The sequence below is a fragment of the Sinocyclocheilus rhinocerous genome, unplaced genomic scaffold (genome assembly GCF_001515625.1).
Source record: "Sinocyclocheilus rhinocerous isolate Xijiao unplaced genomic scaffold, SAMN03320098_v1.1 scaffold299, whole genome shotgun sequence".
Classification (NCBI taxonomy): domain Eukaryota; kingdom Metazoa; phylum Chordata; class Actinopteri; order Cypriniformes; family Cyprinidae; genus Sinocyclocheilus; species Sinocyclocheilus rhinocerous.
In genome coordinates, this window is record NW_015652998.1 from 3,249,473 (window position 1) to 3,275,460 (window position 25,988).

Below are 25,988 nucleotides of genomic sequence, written 5' to 3' on the forward strand. Positions count from 1 at the left end.
AAGTTTTTAAATGTTTTCTGACTTAAATTGCAACAGTCACGGACTACGTATGGTGGCCCCAAACAGTTTTTTGTTTTTTGTTTTGTTTTTTTTATGTATGCAGATTTGTTTTTATGAAATGTATGTTCTCTGTGCAACTTGCACAGGAAATGACACAAGCATACAAACTACATTACCTCCAAACACAAATGCTACATCTCCGTGGTCTGTTGATTCAAGAACAGGTGAGTATTTCTATTAAATTGTGTATAATTCTCATATCTAAACAAGAATTTCCCATATCAAAGATGTTTTGAACAATTGGTAACCCTCATTTTACCATTGTTTAGATAATATTAATAGGTAAATGTACAACAACATGTTTTCTTAAATGTATCTGTGACGGTGTAACTTTATTTGCACAAATAGACATGAACCACAAAATGTCATTCTTCCTTCAGCATGTATAGTAGTAAAATTTATAAATAAAATAGTGTTTATTTATTTAATCTGTGATGAAGAAAAATCAATTACAGTTCATCTTAATGTAAATGTATGTCTTTTTTTATTTCAGAAGTCCAAACTGAAAAAACAATGACTTCTACTTTTTCATCTCAATATGAGAATGGCATGACCAGCCACACTTCAAAAACTGTGAGCATAACCACAGCTCCTGTATCTTTTAGCCACACAGGTAAGCCACAAATATAAATTTAGTTGATGTAAATATACAGTCATGTGGACTGTACCTCTGTTTAACAGTACTAATGGATCCTCTCTTCACATAGCACATCAGGTATTAATTATTAACTGCTGGCAAAAGAATAGTTCACCCAAAATGAAAATTTGCTGAAATGCACTCATCCTCGAGCCATTCAAGATGTAGATGATTTTGTTTCTTCATCGGACCAGATTTTAGAAATTTAGCATTACATCACTTGCTCACCAATGGATCCTCTGCAGTGAATGGGTGCCGTCAGAATGCGAGTCCAAACAACTGATAAAAAACATCATAATAATCCACATGAACTGAAAAGCTGTGTGTTTGTAATAATAAAAAAATCAGCTGTGTTTCCAGCTAAAATATGAGTCCTCTATTCATAATATTTCTTTCTCCAGTAAACAAGTTGTCTCTTCTGAATCAGGAGAGAAATATGCCCAATCTAGCACCATTTGCAAGTGAAAACAGTCCAAAACAGTTCTAAACAAATATGTCTGTTGATCTTTATGTGAGAGGATAACACGGGATCGACTTTTTCACTGGAGGGAGCATTATTATGGATTACAGACTGGCATTTTGGCCAGAAGCAATGATTTAAAGTTAAAACGCCTTAATAATGGATTTGTTTCTTAAAAACACACAGCTTTTTCCATCACAACAAGATGTTAATTGATGGACTGAAGTCTTGTGGATTATTGTGATGTTTTTTATCAGCTGTTTGAATTTTCATTCTGACAGCACCCATTCACTGCAGAGGATCCATTGGTGAGCAAGTGATGTAATGCTACATTTCTCCAAATCTGTTTTGATGAAGAAACACACTCATCTACATCTTTTGTGGCTTAAGGGTGAGTACATTTTCATTTTTGGATTAACTATTCCTTAAATTATAATATTCATTATATATAGTGGGAGTATATTTGGAGAAGACTGCAATTTCGTTATTTTGACTGCAAGTTGATGGCTTATCTTGCTTGTCTACTAAGTGAAATTCATTCTGAGAACTGTGAGGTTAACACAATAAATTTTATTAAAGTTATAAAATTGTGTATTACAGGACAGTCCATCATTACCAGCTCCAAGTTAACAACACCAAAATCCTACACTGACACAACTCTAAATTCCACCTCATCCCCAGCAGCCAAAATAACAGGTTTTACCTCCTTCTTCTGGCTTTCCCCCCAAAAATTCTTATTTGCCAAAATATGAACAGTAAGTATCATTATAAATGTAAATGGACAAGATATAGCTGAGTTTTGGGGATCAAAATCAGTGGAAGTGGATGACAGTAATGTAACCTGTACCATAGTTTGCTCAGGCAGTACTGATGGATCTGGCCTCTCTTCGCATAACACATCAGGTAGTAATTATTAACTGCTGGTAAAAGAATAGCTCACCCAAAAATGAAAATTTGCTGAAATATACTCACCCTAGCGCCATCCAAGATGTAGATGAGTTTGTATATTTGTATATCTCAAATGTATGAAAAAATGGCATTTGAAGATCATTTTGAGTATTTAAGATGTATGTTGAAGAATTGGTCATGCTGTGTAATACAGTCAAGCATTTATAATTTAAAACTACATTAAAACACTATTTCATGTTTGCTCCATGTGCAGTGGGTGTTTCCGTACTTGCAAACACAGCTAATTCAAACATCAGCCTGTCTGAGGGGACGCCAACACCTTCGCAGACACCAGACAGCGGCCTCACTTTGCTCGCCTTTGGTAGGTTTTAAACTGATAAAATCTCATGATACCCATTATTTCTGGTGCTAAAATATTTCCTGTCTGCAATTACAGGTGTGATGAGTCTTATACTCATTTTAATTGTTGTCATGGTGGTCTTGGTGACTGCTATCAACCTCAGGGGACGGTGTAGAGACACCATACAGCACGAGGGTGGGTTTCTCTCTAATTCTGTCAGTTTCAAGATTACTTTTTAAGTGTGCAATATAATCAATGTTTTTTTTTATGTATAGGTATTAAAAGCTGTGATTCTGTGGTATCTGACAGGTGAGGAGGACTTGACTGTGCATGTGTGGTCATCGTCATTGTCTGTTTTATATATATAATATATACAATATAATATAATAAAATCAAATATAAAATAATATAAGAAAAAATGAAATATGACAATTAAACTACAAGTTAGTGATATCAATATACTGTACTAATGGGACATTTAAATAAATAAATAAAATAAGAAATCCAAACAAATTGAAAATATTTACTAAAATATTATATATTATGTACTATATTTAGATAACAGATCCGTTGAAAATTAACTTAAGATTAAACAATTGTCTCAATTTTTGATCAAGCAACATGACCAGCAACTGTGAGAAAGAGAGCATCACTCTTGTCTCTGTGAGGACAATAAACACAGAGAACAGTAAGTACTTGCCTTCCTTAGTGTTTTCGTGATACCGAAAGACTAGGATCCCATTTTATGTTATTCTAATATATATTCACTTCTCTTCTGTGCAGATACAGATTCTCCCCAGATGTCTTCAGTTCACAGCACTATACTGGACAATGAGGACCAAGAATTTACCAGAGGCCCGCTGGGCATCAATGACGGACTGTGATTTCACTCAGTTCATAGTGCATGAGATTGGAGGCTGCATACACTATTTATAATGTTAAATGAATGAGAATTAATGTGCCTCTATCTGATGGTCAGTGCACAGATCACACATCATGCTTATGGCCTACATTGGTGCACTGCATATAAAACGATCCCTATATCAGACATGCTCTCGTATATTAAACATGACACATCCTTCATTGATAAATAAAATGTCACTTTTGTGTTCATATTCTTTTTCAGATTAAAAAAAGTGCATTAATGTGTAATGTAATGTATTTGTAAAGTGAGATACGGAATGTAAGGATTTGAGTCAAAAGTCCAACTACACAAATGTGTATGTGTGTGTTCCTGTATAGGCCACATTTGACATGATAATATATTTGTTTTGTGTCATTCTCCTGATGATCCTGTCAGACTTTTATTTTGAGGTAAAGACTGTACATTAGTGGTTTTCAATTCTGGTCTAAACACCTGATTCAGATAATCAACTGATTTGATGAGAGCTCCATAAACTAAGAGAGACATACAAAATGTGCAGTGAGTCCAGAACTGCAAACCACTGCTGTACATTATACCTTATAGTTCTTAAATATTGGTATTTCCATCAGGCATTAGAAAAGCTTGGAAATGGCTGAATACATATTTATATGCAGCATATCTGACCTTCTGTACTTACCTGGCTCTACTTACCTGAGGTTATTACTCACATTAACACACACTTGACTGGTAAAGTGATAAATGTAAACCAGATTAATGTCCAGACCGTATTGTTTTCCTGATAAAACAGCACATTTTGTGTTTATTTTCACAAACATTGTGTTTTAATGTGGTGCACAGGTGTAATATATTAATGGAGGAATCACACCAGTGACAGGAAACACTGGGGCCGTGAAAGGATCCTCTGATGCAGTCGAGACAGAAACCTCTAGGGCCAGAGCAGCTTTAGCAGGAACCTCTGGGACCAGGAAGGCTTAGAAAGGAGCTGTGGGACTGGAGCAGCTTTAGACATAAGCTCTAACTGAGGCTATGAAAAGAAAGATTGAGGCAGCCTTGGCTGGAATTTCTTTGGCAGCCGTGACATGAATCTTAACACCATCATGAGAGGAACCTTCGTGGCACACATGATGGGAAGCTTTGCAACTGTAGCTGTTATGACACAGAGCTCTGAAACCATTGCAGGTTTTGGGGTTGCAGCAGCAGAAACGTTCAGGCCAGGACAAGAAGCTCTGGGACCAGGGTAGCTCTGAAAAGGTACCGAGTCAAGTAACCTCTGTTGTGCCTTTGATTGGGTGCTCTCTGACCTCAGCAGGTTCTGCGTCAAGAACCCTCATGGAGGCCTTTACAGTGATTTCTGAAGCATCCCTGACTTTGGCACCCAGTTGCAGGAACCTTTGGAGCAGCAGTGTGAAGGACCTTTTGGACTAGCAATGCTATAAAAATGGTGTTCTGGAGCTTTTACGTCAGGGACCTCTGTGGGACCTCAGCAGGTTTTGGAGCAGCAGTGACAGTGGCCTTCACAAGGATTTCTGCAGTGCCCCTGACAGGATCTCTGGGCCCAAGGTGACTGAGAAAGTGAGCTCTGTTGCCATGTGAGTGGAACCTCTAGAGCGGCAATGCCAGGAACTTGTGGGACAGGCTTGACAGGAAGCTATGGGAAGCTCTAGGTGACTCCATTTTTAGAAATATGATTGGATGGTGCAGTACTTAACTTAAAGGGGTCATATGATGTTGCTAAAAAGAACATTATTTTGTGTATTTGGTGTAATGAAATGTGTTTATGCGGTTCAAGGTTCAAAAAACACATTATTTTCCACATACTGTACATTATTGTTTCTCCTCTATGCCCCGCCTTTCTGAAACGCGTCAATTTTTACAAAGCTCATCGGTCTGAAAAAGCGAGGTGAGCTGTGATTGGCCAGCTATCCAATGCGTTGTGATTGGCCGAATACCTGGGGCGTGTTAGAACGAGCCGTTTTAGGTAGGTGTGGCTGACTCTTAACTTTTATAAAGAATATCTCTTTGGATTTGAGACTTTAGTCTTTGCAACTTTACAGATCTTCTTTATGCACCAAGAGCTTGTTACACTCCAAAGAGAAAGGAAAATTTGAAATCGCATCATATGACCCCTTTAACTAAAAACTAAACAAACTATTTACAATACACATCCGTAGGCGAGTATCGCAAGACGCTAAAACTACTGCCTCAAGCCAAGGCGCCAGACGCAACCAAGGCCTGCCAGCCCCGCAAGACACTAAGGCTGGAGGGATGGAGGGGTCACTCGTGTCAGTCTGCCAGACGCAAGGCTGACCCTGTCCTCCATGACTTACAGGGGGACCTGAAACACAATTACAAATTAGACAAAAAATATTTCATAAGGTATAAACATACAACTTGTTATTTATGCAGTGTATGAGGATTGACTATATGAATTGCTGCAGGTATTGAAAGGTAAAATATGGAAGCTAATGTTCATATTCAGATTATCAAACTAAACCACCAAAAAGCCAAAAAAAATATTAATATGTCTTCAAAATCATTTTAGCTTGTCTTTGACTAGGTACCTTAAACCAGTCATGGAAGAGCATCTCCTCCAGATGAAGCCTCTGCTCTGGGTCGCTCTTCAGACAACCTCGGGTAAAACAGCAGCATTCTGTGCAGAAAGATGGAGAGATGTCTGATTATTACCTTCAACGTTACACTCGCTTTCTAAGCTGTAAAACTGAGAAAGATTCCTGTATTATCCATAAGGACATCTTTTATAAAGCTGTTTTGTCTCATTAAAAATAGTTGAAATAAAGATCTCACCATCAGGAAAGCCTGGCTGGAACCAGATATCAGTGTCCATCAAACTGATATCGCTGCTTTTGGGGAAAAGGCTGGTGATCATGCGGAACAGGAGCACTCCCAGTGATCACACCGTTGCCTGTTTCCCATGGTACTCGCCCTTCTCAAAATATTCAAGAGGGCAGTACCTCGCTGTCCCTGGAGGAAAGAGTTTGTTAAATGTTAAGTTTGCTTTGCCACTGCATGTTTTCTCACTTTACTCTGACTGCATTTAATAATAGTCAATAAAAAAAAATTATGACTGGCTTTTATTCTTCTGAGAATGTTGTTAGTTCATTATTAGTTCATATCTCGTCTGATTAAGATATGGAGTCACTGGTCACTAGAGTTTAAGTCCCAAAGTACATGTTTGAAAAATAATACGTACCACTGTAGGTTTTGTATGATGTGCTTTTCAGGGGGTCCCCACAGCCGAAATCAATCAGCTTGACCTCCAGGGTCTCTGTGTTGACCAGGAGGTTCGGCATCTTGATGTCGCGATGGAGGACCCCCCGGGAACAGCACACAGCAGCAGCGTCGATAACCTGCTGCATGAAATGACGGGCCATCCCCTCACTGAAGAGGCCATCATAATGCAGCCAAAAATCATGCATGTCCATACAGGGTGAGGGCTGCTCTAAGACCATAATGTATTGGTCGGGATGGTCCCACCAGTCCAGTAACTATGTGGCGACAGCTGGGGTCTTGATTGGCCAAGACTGTCAGGGCCACCTCTAGAGGCACTGATCTGGGATGGTCAGTCTAGAAGAAAGACCATTTTTATGACGGTTAGATGGAAGTGATTTCTCAAATAAGGATTTTGCGCAGCCTGTTTGAAATATTAATTATTTGATTCTGTGATCACATTAAACTAAAATGTTATGATCTGCAATCAATGACTAACAGGCGATGACACAGAGAGCACAGTTCACTTACAAGGCTGATGTATGGCTCGTTCTCTGTCTTCGCTGTGAATTTCACAGCCGCCTGAGGCCGTCCTCACAGCGGGTCCCTTCATATACGGAGCCATATGATCCTTGGCAATAACATATTTCCAGCAAATGTGGTCTAGTAAAACATAATTATAGTTATCTTTTCTTATATTATAAAGCAGTGTCCTGCAGTTTGGCATGCCATGCTTATTCTAAAACTATTTTAACATTGTTTCTAATTCTTTTTTAATTACTATACTTGTACTTTCATATTAATTGAGATTTGAGAAATATAGTATAGAATATCTGTACTTTTGAAAAATAAATTTATCACAATGCAGGATTATTTAAGTGAACTCCAAAAACGTTGCAGCTGCATTATTTAAAACATACACTTTCTTTTATACACATCCATCTAAAATAATATATTGTAAGAATAGCATGTGTGTGTTATATTTTGGATTATGACAGTAAACTCACCTTCAATCCTCACGATCTCATCACAGCCCAGCTGTCTCAGCAGATGTGATGCACTCTCATCTGCTGATGGACTGACTGGACTGTCCTGATCTTGAGGCTGGATGTCCAGCATTTGCTGGTCCTCGGCGGCGGGAGAGACTTCAGAACTACTGGCAGGAGGCTCCTGATGATCATTGAACTCTACAGTACAGATGATGTCCTGTAGAGAAGTCTGATCTAAAGAGAAGAATATCAACCAAATGATTGTTTTAATCAAATAAAAACAATAAAATATTGCATTCTCATATTCATTTTTCATTTAGGGGAACATTTGACTACTTGAAATCTTAAATTTCTTCAAAATATTGCTTTCTATATTAAAACTTTTATCACATGTTGTGGAATAAAGTAATTGATCTGCATTTTTATAATATGTGACTGTGATTTTTACATTGTGTGTTAATGATTAGGAGATATTTTGATGTTCAGAGAGACTGAGAGAGCTTGTCATTTACCATCAGTACACCTCCTGCTGGGGCCTCGTCAGTGTCCTGCTCCATCTCATCCTGCTCCACCTGCTCATCCTGAGCTCTGGTGGATTTGGGACGAGACAAACATCAGAAGAAAAAGGCAAACCACCGAAACCTCTTTATCTTCCTCTTCTTTTTCGTCTTGTTGTTGTTCATCATCATCTTATTATTATTACTATTATTATTATCATTATTATTACACTGTAATATAATAAAGTGTAACCCCAGCTGCATTGACCAGAAATTTAATTTGAACAAATTTGATCTTGTGATCTTGACTTTACATATTCACTGGTTGATAAAAATGTATTGCAAGATAGTTCTGAGAAAATCTCTAGCATCATTTGTTTGCAGATTTGATCCTTTAGCTTTCTGGACCAGTTCAACAATTCTTGAAATAGTGAAAACTTAAAAGGCACCATGCAACAGTATCAAACAATTGTTATATAATTGTGTAATTTAATTTGAATATTAAAACACATGTTCCACTTGATCTGACCTGATATTAATGAAAAATGCTGTTGAGCTACCTTCATGGCATAGTTGGCTCTTGTCGGAATGTGCTCAAGATATGATGTTGGAGGACAAATCTTCGTCTCCAATCCTTATAGTTTGTGAGATTCACATTTCTAACAATGTTCATAAGTATAATACTAGTTTTGAATTTTCATATTCCTTGTCACAGCCACAAGAGGGCGACAGGCAGTGCTTTCATCTTGAAAATGATGTGCATCCCTTAACAGCCGACATTCAGTAGGCCTATTTTTTTTTTTTGCATGTGCTGTAAAGTACATATTAAACCCTAGCGACGGTTCTTTTTTATATTAAAACGTGGATTTTTTTTATGAGTTCGTTTGAAATAATTCTAATCTAAACGTACAAGGTCATTGTGGTCAGTGCATGAGAGCCAGTAAAAGCTTATGTTTATCCAACAAATAACGGGTTAATCAACAATCACCCACTGCAGCATCACTTATTAACGCCGAGTGCCAGCTAGGATTTTTATGGTATTGCCATCATGCCATTTACGGCAAGGAATGTCGCCTTCTAATAGGCTGTTTGGATTGTAGTCCACCGCTTCGGGCGCTTCCGCTTCCGTTTAGCGATGGATGGCAAGCAGTATTGCATTTCTGTCTTTCTCGCACATTTTACAATGACGAAGCCAAATCTAATATAGAGGATCAAACATGAATTGTTTTGATAATAAATTCATATCCGACTAAGTCGCGGTGTCCGTTAAGAGAGCGGAAGATGTCTAACATCGGAAGTTAAATTGTTGTGGTTGCATTAGCATAACGCACTAGATTTAGCTTCATGTCAACAACATCGCGAGTCGTTTTTACAGTCAAACACGCTTTGTTTTGATTATTTTGCTTCTGTTCGTCCATTGTAGTCATTTCATGCAGGTTTGCGGTGTCATTGCTTGAAATGGCACAGTTTAAGATGGACAGAGAGGAGTCTGACAGGCTGATAGAAAAAGCCAAGCTGTGTTTGCGGTCAGGACGCAAAGAGAAAGCCTTGCAGCTACTGTACGAGGCGCAGAAGATCTACCCGAGCACCCGGGCCAGAGGTTTGTATCATGCTGTTGTGGTTTGATTGACAAATCAGGTGTGTTTGGTCAGTGCGCTGAAATAGAAAGTGCAGCGTCTGGATGTTGTGCGTTATATAAGCTGTCCTCAGGTCAGCGGTGGATTTCGGTCTCCCAGCGGTTGAAAAGATCTGACGTACGACGTTTTGAAAGCTGTGGAGACTGATCTTATGAAACACATCCCCGTTGTAATTCAGTCTTGAGAAAGAAAAAAATAACTTGTATGATAAGCTGCATAATTCAGCTTTTCGCAGTTTTTTTTTTAAAGGAACAGTTCATCCAAAATGAAAAACTTGTCATCGTTTACCCTCACGTGGTTCCGGTCCAAACCTGTATGCATTTCTTTCTTCTGCGGATCACAAAAGAAGATATTTTGAAGAATGTTAGTAACCACTGACTTCCATTGTCTGGACAAAAATACAGTAGAAATCAGTGGGACCAAAACATTTTTTTTTAACATTTCTGAGGGTCTTAAAAACTCTTAATTTGCCTTTCCACAAATTAACGCCTTAAAAAGATTTTAGACTAGAGCAGAATGTCTTAAATTCAAGTTATGGCATGACATGTTGCATAGGCTGCAAAAAATTCACTATGTCTATATCTTTGTCTTGTTTTACAATACAAGTATCTAAACATTCTTAAATCAAGATACTTTTACTTGTGAGTCTCGTTTTGAGAAATTGAACAAAATTAAAATTTATGGAACAGGAACAAATATCGGGGGTATGAAACCTGGATTAACCTTTTTTAAAAAGTTCATTTTGCAGATATTAGCAGATATTTGTTCTTTTTTTAATGACAAATGCAATTCATTTTTGCATATATTTTAATTTAAGAATTTTTTTACATTTGCACTGGAACAAATACTGATGAAGAACATCACTTTTGTGCTGTGTTCAGAAGGTACAATGAAAGTTGTTTCCATATTCTAGCTGTGTGTGTAAAATAAATTCAAAAGCAATGGAGATTGGTTAGAAGCTGTATTTTCAAACTCTGAAGTGTTGCTAATGTAAGTCATTGTGGTCTCCTTAGAAACTTAGAACATGTTGATGTATTGTGTTCCCTTCAATTTGGTCCTTAAATTTTCTTTAATTGGTCGTAAACAGCTCTTTTAAAAAGTCTTAAATCCACCTTCATAAAACTTGCAGAAATCCTGTTAATAGAAATGGGGGACCAGCAGAAAAAAAACAACTTACTGTTAAGTCCTGATACTAATGCATGATGTTAGCTTTTATTTATTTTAATTTTTTTACGCTTTGAAGTATTGAGTAATAACAACATGTACATAGGGGTTAGGTTTGGTTTAGGGTTAATTGCATGTAATTATGTATAATTTACTGTTAATGCTAGTAAGTAAAAAAAAAAAAAAAGTCACTACAATCAATTTAAAATTTCTCTCTGATTTCTCTCATTAGTACTGATTGATGCCATTGTGAAGAATGGCGGCACTCCCCCTGAAGAGGAGCATACCTACACACCTCCACCCGGCTGGGGAAACTCTGAAGGCGATGGCCCGGCTCAACATCAGCGGCCCAGTACACGAGAGAGAGCAGAGGGGTCCAGCGACGACAAGAAGAGCTACACAGAGGAGCAGCGGCAAGGAGTGCTCAGGTACTGACAGGAGTAGTCACCCAAAAATGAGAAGTCAGTCATTGTTTGTTTATCTCCTGCTTAAACCTGTGCAGGATGAAGAGATGCAGAGACTTCTATGAGATTCTGGGGGTGCCAAAGGATGCCAGTGATGACGACCTGAAGAAAGCCTATAGGAAGCTGGCGCTACGCTTCCACCCGGATAAGAACTGTGCCCCTGGAGCGACCGAAGCTTTTAAAGGCATCTCATATATGTTATGACCACTGCTGATTAGGGTTGGGTATCGTTTGAATTTTATCGATTCCGATTCCGGTTCCGATTCTGCTTATCGATTCCGATTCTTATCGATTCCTAATTCCGATTCCAATAAGATAAAAAAAATCCATTAAACAAATTTTAAGTCAAATATTTAGATGTCAAACATATTTATTCTCTTTTATGTCTATGGTTTTATCAAAAAAGTACCACAGAAAAAAACAACTAGACTAATATAAATTTTAAACAATAAATTGTTATAGACAAGTAAACAAATTAATTAGCAATAGCATAAATAAATAAAACTGAACAAATATGTCAGGTACAGAAATTTAAATCCAGTTTTAAATCACATTAAAATGCGAACGCGGGAATCGTTAAGCGGAATCGAAATGCACATGTCTTATCGAATACCCGATTATTGGAAATTTGGAACCGGTTCTAAAATGGTACCCTACTGCTGACGCTAAAAAGTTTTGGGTCAGTTCTATTTGCTTTTAAAGGAAATTAATACTTTATTCAGTAAATATGTATTAAAGTGATCACTAAATACTTTTGATTGATACAAAAGAAATCTATTTAAAATAAATGCTGTTGTTTTGATGTTTCTATTTTATTATAAAAAATGATTAAAAATGTCATGGTTTCCACAAAAATATTAAGCAGCACAACTGTTTTCAGCATTGATAATAAAAAATGTTTGTTGAGCACCAAATTAGCATATTAGATGATTTCCGAAGGATCATGTGACACTGAAAATTCAGATTTGCAATCACAGGAATAAATTCCATTTTAAAACATATTAAATTAGAAAACATTTAAATTGTAATCATAGTTCACAATATTACTGTATTTTTTTATCAAATAAATATAGCCTTGGTGAGCATAAAAGACCTCTTACTGACCTCACTCTGTTATATTTAGATATATATTATTAATGTAAAGCTGTAATATTTGTGTTTCTCTGCTCCTGTTCTCTATTCAGCTATAGGCAATGCATATGCAGTGCTCAGTAACCCAGAGAAAAGGCAGCAATATGATCAGTGTGGGGACCAGGGCCCTGCAGAGACATCCAGTCATGCTTCAGCCCAGCCTAGTCATGCGTATGGACACCACCGCACCTTCAGCAGAGACTTTGAGGCTGACATCTCTCCAGAGGAGCTCTTTAACATATTCTTCGGGGGCAGGTTTCCTACAGGTCTGAACTTCTAAGAAAAGCATTACAGCTAAGGAAATCGTTTTCATTAACTGCAATGTGTAATTTCATTTGGAGCATTTATATGTTCTAATAATTAATACAATGCAAGCTAAATTTTTCTGTCACATGTTTAAAGAACAAACAAGTCTTATCCTCATGCAGGCAACATCCATATATATACCAACCAAGGAGCTTCTTACACTCATTATTACCAGCCCCGCAGACGCCGTACGTATGAGAGACGGGAGGAAGAGGTGGAGGAGAGCCACAGTCCGGTGAGTAATCTTATGATTACTTGATCATATAGGTGAGTACACAAGTTATGGGTTAAAACAGGACCAATCCTCAAACAAGGGTCAGTCACAAATAAGTGTCATAATAAATTTCATATGGTTTTGAAAAACTAAATTTAATGCCTTGACATTAAAAAAATGTAATTTAAAATACAAAATAACTAATGCTGGGCAAAAGTTTAAAAAACCGTAATCGCGATTAATTGCATGATTTTTCTGCGATTAATTGCATTGTTATGCACAAAATTCAGTAAAGAATTCAAAAGTAGTGTATTGCACACTTTTATTTGAAAAGTACTGCTGTATGAACAAAAGTGCAATAACATTTGGTTTGCAAACACTTTAAACAAATAAGGTGCATTTTACAGCACTATTCCCTTTACATAGTAGCAGTTAAATTATTTCTTGTAAATCTCAACTTAAACATTAATGTAATCAAATCAAATTAAAATCTCTTTTTCATACAACCCGTGTATTCTTCTTGTGATGGTGCGTCTTGAAGGAGGCTCATGCGTGCCGTCATTCGTTGCGATCCTAAGAACGTTCACCTGTTTTTGACGGACGCCGCGTCCAAGCCGCACAGTAGATACAAAATAAAAGTCCAAAAATCTATTTCAATTTCAAAATAAACACCCTGCGCAGACTCCCGATCGTATTTCACATCACTATATCCTTGCCAGGAGGTCAGAAATGGTATGTGAAATATATATAGAAGATAATTGAGGATGGTTTTTAGACGACTATACACAGCTACAAATCTTTTATCCCTGTCGTTCATAACTGGACTTTTAAATTGCAATAACTTTGTAGTCTACAGCACAACAAAGTAGGACATGGCAATAAACACAAGAATAACTGCGTTAATGCGTGATAAAATAATTGTCTGCGTTAATTAATTATTGTGTTAACTTGCCCAGCCCCAATAATAACATATATTGTTCTTACATCTTGAATAAATGTAAGTGTACACATCTTAATCATTATTTTCCAAAATGCTTTTTAAATATATTTTGTAGTTGGGACATTGAATGTTATGTGGTGTTATGAGGTCATCTGCATGATATAATTTCTAGTTGGCTCATTTAACAGACAGAAGTTTTTCAAATATTAATAAGCAGTAAGGCAGTTTAAGAAAACAAATTGTAAGAAATAATACAAATATTTAAAGTTTAAATCCTATTTTATCCTTTTAGTGAGGCATTATTCTTTGCTATAAGAACAGAAATAAATTTTAGTTCAGAAATGTAAAAACTTGTTCATCGTAGAACACGTTCATCGTAGGTATATTCAAGTTGACGTATGTATGAATAGCATTTTTAATGTATTTTTATTATGACAGTCATGTCATTGACTCGAAAAACAGAGCTGTTCAGCTAATTTTCACGAGTGAAACTAGAATCTGCACAGTCAGTAATTTCGAGTGAGGGCAAAAGATTTTGCCATGCAGATGATTTTGCACTGGGTTCAAGTTGGTAACAGATTGACCAACAGAAAGCTGTTTGATTTAAAAGCGACTTCTGTATGAGCGATGCTGCATACATCGCTACACTACTTTTTTGATCGTGGAAATTTCACTAATTTGACCTCACCTTCATTCTGTTTCTGACCTCCATACTGTACACAGGGTCCCTCTCAATACTTGTTCCTGTTTCTCTTCATGTAGAACAACTTCACAGCTCTGCTGCAGCTGCTGCCGGTGCTAGTGCTCATTCTGATATCTGTATTCACTCAGCTGATGGCCACCAACCCTCCCTACAGCCTCTTCTACAAACCGTAAGTCAATCATGACACATGGTTCAAAACATCTGCTTTAAGAAAAGACCTGTGCCCGGTTGCATAAAGCACCTTAAGTGTAATTTTCCCTTAAGATTGCCCTTAAGTTTCCCTTACACTTAAGGGCATTGCATAAAATATCCCTTAAATGTTACTTATATCCTTATTTATTTTGTTAATAAAAGTTCAAAGTTTAATGTTTTTTTATTATTATTAATAATAATGAGCCATAAGCATGCATTTAAAGTAAGGGGGAAATCCAAAAACCTTGCATTTATTTGTGTTACAACGCGGGTAAATCAGTCTTATTCAGTGGTGTAGCAAGTCAGCCCTGGGCCCATATGCAAAAAATTGGACCTTTTTTCAGTCAAAAAAAAGTCATTAGGCTATAGGCTAATGCTTGGAAATGTTGTTTAAAGTTTTCAAGTCCATTCATTATTTGAAGCACGCATGCCACCCAATAATCGCAGCTTTGTGCTTTGTTACTAAGTCTCAGCCTTCTGTCAATTTTATGATACAACTTTATTCTTAAAATATTATGACGTTTCTTATTTATTTAGTTATTTTTAAACGTGGCACAAAAATGCTGCCATATAGGCTACTGAATGCAAACACAATTTTGGCACATCAGCCCAAAAAACAAAACAAAACCAAAAATAAATAATAATAATAAAATAAAAAAACAAACAAAAAAAAAGTAAAAAAAATTGTGAGGGGATATTTGATAATAAACTGTTTTCTGCGTCAATGTTGCAAAAATTAATTTGACGAACCTGACTAGCCATCCTCATTGGACGTGCCTTTAGAGAGAAATGCATCTTTACGGATTACATAATGAAAGAGTTTTTGTTTTCGATTTGAATTATTGCGTTTTAAAATAATAATTTAAAGCATTCTATAGATATATTTATCATGTCAGTGAAGCACTCCTGCTCAAGACCAAGAAGACAGAAAGCGCCTGTTTGTTTTCCTTATTTTACAAAACCACAAGGTTTTGTTGAAACAACTATTTTAATAGCTGTGTAATGGGGAAGAGAGAGAGAGAAAAAAGAAACGGGATCCACTCGGACTCGGCCCGAGAATTCTCATAAAGCTGTTGGACAAGGGCCGGGCCCATGCAGGGCTCTATTCATATGACCCCTTTAAGTATCCCTTAGTCTTCTACAAGTCATGATCGGCTGCTTTATGTTAAACAGATTTTAATTTACGCATTTATTCACATATAAACATTGATCAAATTACATACAGCACATAATTAGCTCAAACGTGAGTGGCACATAACGTTAATTAGCTCAAACGTGAGTGTGTCACACTCGAGAGCAAATTTATATTCCATAATATTTTATTCCTGTATTTTCCTACATATTACCTGGAGATGACTTGAAAAACACACATAAACCATATATTGTTGCAATCGTGAGTTTATTGTGTTTACGGTTCTAGTTCAGCTTATTAGATAGGCTACTTCTATGAATCCGGTTTGGACTTTCAACGCAAGAGCGCCCTCTGGCTTCGAGTATGAATGAAACGCGCTGCATGAGTGTTTAGCGCTTTAATGTTCACATTTGAGTGAATTACCAGTTTGAGTTTCCGTCTCGTCTGGTCCTTCTCTTTCATATTTGGTTTTCTTTTTTGTTTTCCTTATCCATGTTGTATTGTTTTCTGTGAAAACATACACCGCTATCTGCATTAACAAATAACGTGACCATGGCAACAGTCGATGTTTTTAATGGCAAAACCTGACCTAGGAGAGGAGGTAATTCTTACTTTACTATGACAATCTGGCGCTTCTGAATCAGCTACTGTTTTGTTATTAGTTTAAGTATTTGCTATCTGTTCAAATGCGGAGTTTTGCGCAACGTTTGTGTGTGTGTGTGTGCGCGTGCGTGTGTGAGAGAGAAAGAGAGACAGGGTCACATCACAGTGGAGGCAGCTGTCTTACATATTCTGTTACACCAAATACACAAAATAATGATCTTTAAAAAAGCATCATATGACCCCTTTAAGTCTCATACTTAAGGTGCTTTATGCAACCGGGCACTGACATATGCTCTCTGTCTCACAGGTCCATGGGGTTGGTGGTGTCCAGAGAAACCCAGCACATGGGTGTGCCATACTATGTGGATAAGAGTTTTGAGAACGAATACCGCGGTGCTGCCCTGGAAGAGCTAGAGAAGACTATTGAGAGCGACTATATTGACCATCTACAGAGCAGCTGCTGGAAAGAGAAGCAACAGAGTAAGATGTCTTCTCATCCATTAGGTTATGACTCTGTAATATAAACCCCTGTATTACTAAAGCTATGTTGTTTTGTTTCAGAATCTGATCTAGCTAATCTGGGCCAACTGTACCGAGACGAGCGGCTGAAGCAGAAGGCCGAGACCATGAAGTTGGATCACTGTGACAAGCTGCACCGCTTCATGGGACGACAGAGAGGAGACTGAGGCTGCGTCGCCCTCCCAGACAGCATGGTCTGCCTAATCAAAAAGCTTTTAGTATTGGTTATATATTTCAATTTACTTGGGTGGGTCACCTTTTTGGGAAGGAGAAAGGAAGGGAGAGATGTGAAATCGCAGGAACCCAAGCTGATTTTCGCTTGAGCATTTGTGCCTTTCATCCATGAATGGGGTGAAGTCTGACGGCTTTTGTCTCATCTGATTCAGCTGCGATGCACAACTGCGTGTGTGTGAGAGGTTAATTTGTGCGAGCGCCTGGTATATATTTTTCCTTACATTAAGGAGCACCGACTCCAGGCTGGCCAACAGGATTAAAGCTAGTGCTTGTCGTTTATTAGTTGCATTTAAGCTTTATTGTTAATAGGAATTTAACTTATTTAATAACATTTAATTTATTTTTTCTGAATTTGTGCTGTGAATTACATTTGACAACAACTTTTAATAGAAAGCTAATTTTTTGTTTTTGGAAACAAACGGTTCTCAAAAACAGGGATATAGACCACTACAGCTTGTCAAAGCTCTCTGGACGTAGCGACTAAAAAAGCCCCTTGTGTACATTAAATTAGTTTTTTGGTCCTTTGTTACCGTGCTGTATGTTTTGGACATTTAAAGGTATTGGGCAACTGTTTTTAAGCAATGTCTTTTTTTGTGAAGAAGGTAAAAATGTTCAGTGCACTGACAGAAATGCTAAATGCCATTACCTCAGATTTATTAATCTGCAGTGTTTGATTTATATTTTGGCACTTTATTTGTCTTAACTTCTCTTGTTATTGCATGCATCCATCCATCCATGCATTCTTCCTGCCTTGTTAGTGTTTGAAGGTGTTACTGGCACAGTTTAATATCCGTAATTATAACTAGGCAAATAACAGTTACTGAGCATCTGTTTTGAACTACAATTAATGTTTTACCTCATGTCACTGAACACTAAGTTCTATATATAATATACTATATAATATATCTTTAGCACAAATTTGAGCATGAAGGCTAAGATGTTCAGAAGTGCTACAGGAAGCGTCCACTCATTCGGGATGAAATGGAGAGTTGGATGTGACGTGGAGTGTTTGTGCCAGTGCTGGTATTCTGATCTTGTTTTCATGCAGTCCACAAATTGCTGGAAGTTTTGTTTGGATTGAGTGCGTTTTTGTGCTGCTTAAATAAAACATTAATCAAACATGGTTTCTCTGTGGTCTGTGATTCTCAAAAGTTGTATGCTTATATGCAGAATTCATTAATTATTGACCAAAAACAGATTGTCAGGAAGAGGTGATCATGTCAGTATCATAATTTATAGTTGTAATTTTACAGCTCTTTTTATTGCATAAAAGCAATAATTAATTCAAAAATTCAATAAATCTTTTCCATACAGTTAAGGTCAATGGTGACCAAAGATTTTCAATAAATAATGACTTGAGTAAGCATAAAAATGTAATCTTATTTAATTTTTTTGTTTGTTTTTTTGATCTCATCATTTTAATAAATGTCTCAGCCCAATCTTCTGGTGAATTAGAGCTCGATCAGACTCCTTCAATCATATCATCTGCTTAAATCCAGCCCTTTAATTACAATCAACTACAAGCTTGCATTCCCATCCATCTCCATCCAATCAACAACCAATGGATTGAACCAAGTTCCTGCCCTACATTTTGTTTTTATTATTGATCATCTGTTTTACTCAGATGTGTCACAATCTGGAAGAAAAGATCTGTCGATACAGCTAAGAGACGCTGCCAGGTAGAATTAATTCACACATGCAGTCGCTCTCACTAATGCATTCATATTAATGTAATCTTTACTGTGCTACTTTATCTGTATCTGATTTAGAATGAGCAGAAATCTGTGAGAAATATAACGACCCAAAGACAAAATAACTGATAAAAAAGCTGTTATGTGGGCAGCGCTGTGTCATATGCCATAGTGGTGGCATATGACAGCTCCAGACTTATTTGTTCATTAATGACATCATCAGCGACTAGTTGACTTCGACTAGACTTTCATCACATAAAAGTCCACTTCAAAAAATCAGAAAGTCGTTCAACCCCAAGCACGTAACCACCTCACGCACCGGATGCCGTGCGCGCGCCCAAAGACAGTTGGACATGGTGTATTAGAGGTAAAAAATTATATAAATACTGTTCGGTTTCTGGCACAAACCGATCCATCGTCGTGTAGTTCACCGTAAAAGCGGATAAACATAATAACAAAATGGTAAAGAACAGTGTGAGAGAATGAAGACGCTACTGCGTCACTACTGTCATCCTATTTAAACTGTTGGTTAGCTTAACCATAAAGGGAAAATAACAAACATATTCCGAAGTGCATGTTTGACGAACGCTGTAATTTAAAGAGTTGCGGTTGTGCTATTTAAAGGGGTTATATGATGCGATTTCAAGTTTTCCTTTCTCTTTGGAGTGTTACAAGCTGATTGTGCATAGATAAGATCCCTGAAGTTGCAAAGACTAAAGTCTCAAAACCAAAGAGATATTCTTTATCAAAGTTAAGACTCTGCCACGCCCCCCTAAAACGGCTCGTTCTAACACGCCCCCACATATCTACCTCACTATGTGGAAATATTTGCATAATGCTGCCCAAATGTGCACGCAAAGAAAGAAGGCGTGGTTTCAGTAACCGCAGTTAGTGTTGATGCAGTCATGTCAGGGAGACGCTTTGTGTTTCTAGGTGAAAGCAAAAGCACTTTATTTGGCCTTCCGAAAGTAGATGCATTTAGGAATCTTTAAGATTACTTACAACAGAACAGCAATGCATTTTATGGACGACCGTTTCATGGACCTTGGAGAGGAGGTAATTCTGACTTTGCTATGACAATCTGGCGCTTCTGAATCAGCTGCTGTTTTGTTATTAGTTTAAGTATTTGCTATTGACTGTTGAAATGCGGAGTTTTGCGCATCATGTGTGTGTGTGTGTGTGTGTGTGTGTGTGTGTGTGAGAGAGAGAGAGACAGCGTCACATCACAGTGGAGTCAGCTGGCTTAACCGTGGCTTGTGTACTGGAAACACATATTCATTACTGTGTCTGTCACGAGACTCTGTTCTCCTTTCGGGCTCTGTCTTTACATTTATTTTGAAAGATGAAGCTCGCGATTATGGTAAGGGGCGTTACATTTCCGACGAGTGCTTGCGGTGTTCGGCCAATCACAATGCACTGGGTCAGTTGGCCAATCAGAGCAGACTGCGCTTGTCGGAAGGAGGGACTTTGTAGAAAACAAAGCATTTGAGAGAGGCGGGGCATAGAGGACCTACAATAATGTACAGTATTTGAAAAATAATGTGTTTTTGGAACATTAAAGCATGTCAACATATTCTGTTACACCAAATACACAAAATAATGATCTTTAAAAAAGCATCATATGACCCCTTTAAGTCTCATACTTAAGGTGCTTTATGCAACCGGGCACTGACATATGCTCTCTGTCTCACAGGTCCATGGGGTTGGTGGTGTCCAGAGAAACCCAGCACATGGGTGTGCCATACTATGTGGATAAGAGTTTTGAGAACGAATACCGCGGTGCTGCCCTGGAAGAGCTAGAGAAGACTATTGAGAGCGACTATATTGACCATCTACAGAGCAGCTGCTGGAAAGAGAAGCAACAGAGTAAGATGTCTTCTCATCCATTAGGTTATGACTCTGTAATATAAACCCCTGTATTACTAAAGCTATGTTGTTTTGTTTCAGAATCTGATCTAGCTAATCTGGGCCAACTGTACCGAGACGAGCGGCTGAAGCAGAAGGCCGAGACCATGAAGTTGGATCACTGTGACAAGCTGCACCGCTTCATGGGACGACAGAGAGGAGACTGAGGCTGCGTCGCCCTCCCAGACAGCATGGTCTGCCTAATCAAAAAGCTTTTAGTATTGGTTATATATTTCAATTTACTTGGGTGGGTCACCTTTTTGGGAAGGAGAAAGGAAGGGAGAGATGTGAAATCGCAGGAACCCAAGCTGATTTTCGCTTGAGCATTTGTGCCTTTCATCCATGAATGGGGTGAAGTCTGACGGCTTTTGTCTCATCTGATTCAGCTGCGATGCACAACTGCGTGTGTGTGAGAGGTTAATTTGTGCGAGCGCCTGGTATATATTTTTCCTTACATTAAGGAGCACCGACTCCAGGCTGGCCAACAGGATTAAAGCTAGTGCTTGTCGTTTATTAGTTGCATTTAAGCTTTATTGTTAATAGGAATTTAACTTATTTAATAACATTTAATTTATTTTTTCTGAATTTGTGCTGTGAATTACATTTGACAACAACTTTTAATAGAAAGCTAATTTTTTGTTTTTGGAAACAAACGGTTCTCAAAAACAGGGATATAGACCACTACAGCTTGTCAAAGCTCTCTGGACGTAGCGACTAAAAAAGCCCCTTGTGTACATTAAATTAGTTTTTTGGTCCTTTGTTACCGTGCTGTATGTTTTGGACATTTAAAGGTATTGGGCAACTGTTTTTAAGCAATGTCTTTTTTTGTGAAGAAGGTAAAAATGTTCAGTGCACTGACAGAAATGCTAAATGCCATTACCTCAGATTTATTAATCTGCAGTGTTTGATTTATATTTTGGCACTTTATTTGTCTTAACTTCTCTTGTTATTGCATGCATCCATCCATCCATGCATTCTTCCTGCCTTGTTAGTGTTTGAAGGTGTTACTGGCACAGTTTAATATCCGTAATTATAACTAGGCAAATAACAGTTACTGAGCATCTGTTTTGAACTACAATTAATGTTTTACCTCATGTCACTGAACACTAAGTTCTATATATAATATACTATATAATATATCTTTAGCACAAATTTGAGCATGAAGGCTAAGATGTTCAGAAGTGCTACAGGAAGCGTCCACTCATTCGGGATGAAATGGAGAGTTGGATGTGACGTGGAGTGTTTGTGCCAGTGCTGGTATTCTGATCTTGTTTTCATGCAGTCCACAAATTGCTGGAAGTTTTGTTTGGATTGAGTGCGTTTTTGTGCTGCTTAAATAAAACATTAATCAAACATGGTTTCTCTGTGGTCTGTGATTCTCAAAAGTTGTATGCTTATATGCAGAATTCATTAATTATTGACCAAAAACAGATTGTCAGGAAGAGGTGATCATGTCAGTATCATAATTTATAGTTGTAATTTTACAGCTCTTTTTATTGCATAAAAGCAATAATTAATTCAAAAATTCAATAAATCTTTTCCATACAGTTAAGGTCAATGGTGACCAAAGATTTTCAATAAATAATGACTTGAGTAAGCATAAAAATGTAATCTTATTTAATTTTTTTGTTTGTTTTTGATCTCACCATTTTAATAAAAATGTCTCAGCCCAATCTTCTGGTGAATTAGAGCTCGATCAGACTCCTTCAATCATATCATCTGCTTAAATCCAGCCCTTTAATTACAATCAACTACAAGCTTGCATTCCCATCTGTCTCCATCCAATCAACAACCAATGGATTGAACCAAGTTCCTGCCCTACATTTTGTTTTTATTATTGATCATCTGTTTTACTCAGATGTGTCACAATCTGGAAGAAAAGATCTGTCGATACAGCTATTACATTGTCATTACACTGTTCCTCACACCATTCTACCATAAGGCTTCAGAAGACTTTGAAAATAGCACACAAGTCATATTATCTTATTTTATGATGCTTTTTTATTTTTGTTCTTTTTTTGGAGCTTGAAAGTCCTTGGTCCTCATCTGTTACATGTGTGAACATTATTTAAAATCTAAGTAAAAAAAAAAAAAAAGTAATTTAGTTTGGAACGACAGTCTCTTTTTTTAGTATGTCTATATAGTATTTGTTTATTAGTTTTAAATATTTTAGTACTTCAGCTTAAACTAAACAAAAATGATAAATGTTGTCTTGGAAACTAGTTGAAATGAAATCATTTTATTTTATTTCAGATAACGAAAATATTATTTATGGTTTTAGTTTTAGTGTTAGTTAACAATAATAACTCTGATTCAACCTTACAACAAGATAATTGTTAGCACTTACAAACAACAGCACATAAAGCATACACTCTAAAAAATGCTGGGTTAAATATAACCCAGCGCTGGGTTAAAAAGGGACAAACCCAGCTATTGGGTTGTTTTGACCCAGCTATTGGGTTGTTTTGACCCAGCGGCAAGAATACAGCATTATGGCAGAGAGTGAAAACAGCATAAAATGTCAGTAACCTTGCTCTTACATAAGAAGGCATTTTAATTTTAATTTTTCGTCCCTTCGACCAGTCATTCACCAATACCTATAAAGGCACTATTCGTACACAAAACAAATCTTTAGTACTACACAACACACACCTCACAAAATTACATACACACAGACATATATGCACAGGTTTTCAGGCAGTCCTATCGTTGTCCAATCCCAAACACCACGCTCCAGTGAAACCCTCATGAACTCTGCTGTTTAAGCGTATTAGCGATATGGTTCAGACAGATTGTCTGATGCTGTCTTCATCACTCAGTCACTTATTAGCATTTCAAAGGAATCCACCCACTGGCTGCTCATTTCTTCATCTTCAAGTCTGCTTCTATAGCGCAGCGTCGCCCCCTGGTGCCCCCGTCCTGCAGAAAGAGAATGAGTCAAAGTCACTTTAAAGGGATAGTTCACCCAAAAATGAAAATTTGATGTTTATCTGCTTACCCCCAGGGCATCCAAGATGTAGGTGACTTTGTTTCTTCAGTCGAACACATATGATGATTTTTAACTCCAGCCGTTGCAGTCTATCAGTCGTATAATGCATGGCAATGGTAACAAAATCTATGAGAGTAAAAAAAAACATGCACAGACAAATCCAAATTAAACACTGCGGCTCGTGACGACACATTGATGCCCTAAGACACAAAACGATCGGTTTGTGCCAGAAACCGAACAGTATTTATATCATTTAAACATCAAATTTTCATTTTTGGGTGAACTATCCTTTTAAAGCAAGTAACTTTTTTCCCCCTATTTTTACAGCAGCTTTTCCAGATCACTTTTAAATATATGTTAAACAGAACATCAAATCTGACAGTTATGGTATATAAAAAATTGCCAGTAGTCTCCAGTAAACAAACAGGTGATTTCTCAAAAAAGTCACTGGCTCTAACTTCACCCCAAATTGAAAATTCTTCTTCTGTTCAACATAAAAGAAGATATTTTAAAGAATGTTGATAACCAAACAGTTGCTGGTAGCCATTGACTTTCATAGTATTTTTTTTTCCTGCTGTGGAAGTCAATGGCTACCAGCAACTGTTAGTTATCAACATTCTTCAAAATATCTGTAAAAAACAGCGATGATAAGGGGTAAAAGAAGCAGACAGGATACTTACAAAGAGAGAGAGAAGGAATGCAGGAGAGGCCATGGGAACACAGTCCTGTGAGAAGACAAAGGTCGAATGCACACTCAAATGCAAAAGCAGTTTAAAGGTGGATGTTGCATTGAAAAAGACAAGAACAGAAAGATTCTGGTTTCATAAATGTTTGTAAAAGTTGACTGTATTATATCAGTCCAATGATCTGCAGAAGGTGCGACTCAACAGCACTGACCAAATTTAGACATCTAATGTGATGTCTTTCATATCACTCAGCAGTCTCTTTCTTCTCACATTATAGAAAATTTTTAACTCAAATCCATATTTCATGTCCATTACTTCCTGCATTAATATAATTTATTAAATGTATACATATGAACTACCATTCAAAAGTTTGGTGCCAGTAAATGGTGCCAGCAAGGGCACAAGAAATTAACAAAGTTAAAATATAATTATAAAATACATAATATTAAAAATATAATTATATCAAACAGAGATTATTAGTGTGGTAAGATTACATTTATTTGAATAAATTATAGCTTTTATTTAAAGTACGGTAATTAGTGAGAGAGAGGGAGAGATTGTGTTTGTGAATTACCTGCGTCTGTGCAGTCTCTCTACTAATAGTGAAGCTGCGAGTTTATTTACTTCAAAAACAGCGACATTACATATACATATCCTGTTTCAATGGACTAACATTAGTTATCCAGAATCTTCTGATGAAATGTGCAAAAGTATAAAAGTGCTATGGCATATAAAGCATCCCACCTTGTCACTGGGGTCCTGTTTGCGGTTGGCGTCTCTCCCACGCAGGCTCTTGGCACTGATGCCCGATTCCGAGGTCTGCATGATCAACTGTGTGGCCAGAAACTGCTGGATCTGCTCCAAAACGTCCCTCTGCATCTCCACGGCCATGTGGAACACATCATGGTCCGAGCTGTTGTACATCACTGCATTCTGGAACATCAGCATGATGTCGCGCTGGAACTCAGCTGTGGTGCGGATCAGCCCGTTCTCAATGTTCTTCTTGATGGTGGACAGATCCATTGGCCTAAGAACCCAAAAGTGTCACAAAGACTTTGTAATTACTTTTTGGAATTTATTTTCATTGTATGTTCAATTTTTTTCTATCTCAAATCATCAAGGACAATTGGATTCCTCATTGCAAAACCCTTTGAATTTACCTTCAACAGTTCGCTCTCACCTGTGCACAATACTGTGGTAACCAGGGGCGATGTCATCCGTCACTGGTTGCAGGAAGACATTTGCATACCTGTTTAAAATGACCAATTATCACTCAGTTTAATCATTCTGGCTGCGCAGAACTGAGGCTTTCAGATAAAAGGGGGCGGGGTTTGGTACAGAGTAATGAAGACTCTCACCTGTGATTGGCTGCTGCTCGCCACACCAACATAATGGCTTTCTTCCAGATCTTCTGAGCCTGAATTGCTTCTTGATCTTCACTGCAGATAGAGCTGAGGAGGATGAAGATGAGA

The 25,988-nt window shown here is 37.4% G+C and overlaps 4 protein-coding genes and 1 pseudogene across 7 annotated transcripts in view; 3 read left to right on the plus strand and 2 right to left on the minus strand.

Annotated features, from left to right (window-relative positions):
- The first annotated feature begins 14 nt into the window (after nucleotides 1-14).
- Nucleotides 15-3,537, plus strand: LOC107715304 (endothelial cell-specific chemotaxis regulator-like). Of its 4 annotated transcripts, XM_016521379.1 has the most exons (9): nucleotides 15-224; nucleotides 554-673; nucleotides 1,758-1,853; nucleotides 2,019-2,060; nucleotides 2,320-2,427; nucleotides 2,503-2,601; nucleotides 2,682-2,715; nucleotides 3,024-3,094; nucleotides 3,190-3,537. In XM_016521379.1, the coding sequence occupies exons 1-9, from the start codon at nucleotides 50-52 to the stop codon at nucleotides 3,288-3,290; spliced, it is 846 nt and encodes a 281-aa protein (XP_016376865.1). In that variant the 5' UTR covers nucleotides 15-49; the 3' UTR covers nucleotides 3,291-3,537. The 4 variants fall into 4 exon arrangements, with proteins under 4 accessions (XP_016376865.1, XP_016376867.1, XP_016376866.1 ...); XM_016521381.1 differs by lacking the exon at nucleotides 3,024-3,094; XM_016521380.1 differs by lacking the exon at nucleotides 2,019-2,060.
- A 1,875-nt stretch (nucleotides 3,538-5,412) lies between these two features.
- Nucleotides 5,413-8,195, minus strand: LOC107715270 (serine/threonine-protein kinase pim-2-like; annotated as a pseudogene).
- Nucleotides 8,196-9,070: 875 nt separating this feature from the next.
- LOC107715412 (dnaJ homolog subfamily C member 18-like) lies at nucleotides 9,071-18,356 on the plus strand. Its single transcript, XM_016521548.1, has 8 exons — nucleotides 9,071-9,606; nucleotides 11,040-11,235; nucleotides 11,310-11,455; nucleotides 12,456-12,668; nucleotides 12,831-12,943; nucleotides 14,625-14,734; nucleotides 16,800-16,972; nucleotides 17,054-18,356. The coding sequence occupies exons 1-8, from the start codon at nucleotides 9,465-9,467 to the stop codon at nucleotides 17,176-17,178; spliced, it is 1,218 nt and encodes a 405-aa protein (XP_016377034.1). The 5' UTR covers nucleotides 9,071-9,464; the 3' UTR covers nucleotides 17,179-18,356.
- Nucleotides 18,357-20,599: 2,243 nt separating this feature from the next.
- Nucleotides 20,600-22,186, plus strand: LOC107715306 (dnaJ homolog subfamily C member 18-like). The gene is made up of 2 exons (XM_016521383.1): nucleotides 20,600-20,802; nucleotides 20,884-22,186. The coding sequence occupies exons 1-2, from the start codon at nucleotides 20,634-20,636 to the stop codon at nucleotides 21,006-21,008; spliced, it is 294 nt and encodes a 97-aa protein (XP_016376869.1). The 5' UTR covers nucleotides 20,600-20,633; the 3' UTR covers nucleotides 21,009-22,186.
- A 1,138-nt stretch (nucleotides 22,187-23,324) lies between these two features.
- brd8a (bromodomain containing 8a) overlaps nucleotides 23,325-25,988 on the minus strand; it is a 15,009-nt gene continuing 12,345 nt past the window's right edge. The window contains exons 16-20 of the mRNA XM_016521549.1: nucleotides 25,875-25,967; nucleotides 25,697-25,765; nucleotides 25,261-25,543; nucleotides 24,511-24,555; nucleotides 23,325-23,760 (exon numbers count right to left, since the gene is read on the minus strand). Of these exons, the coding sequence (XP_016377035.1) occupies nucleotides 23,701-23,760; nucleotides 24,511-24,555; nucleotides 25,261-25,543; nucleotides 25,697-25,765; nucleotides 25,875-25,967 (550 nt within the window). The 3' untranslated portion in view covers nucleotides 23,325-23,700. The remainder of the gene's footprint in view (nucleotides 23,761-24,510; nucleotides 24,556-25,260; nucleotides 25,544-25,696; nucleotides 25,766-25,874; nucleotides 25,968-25,988) is intronic.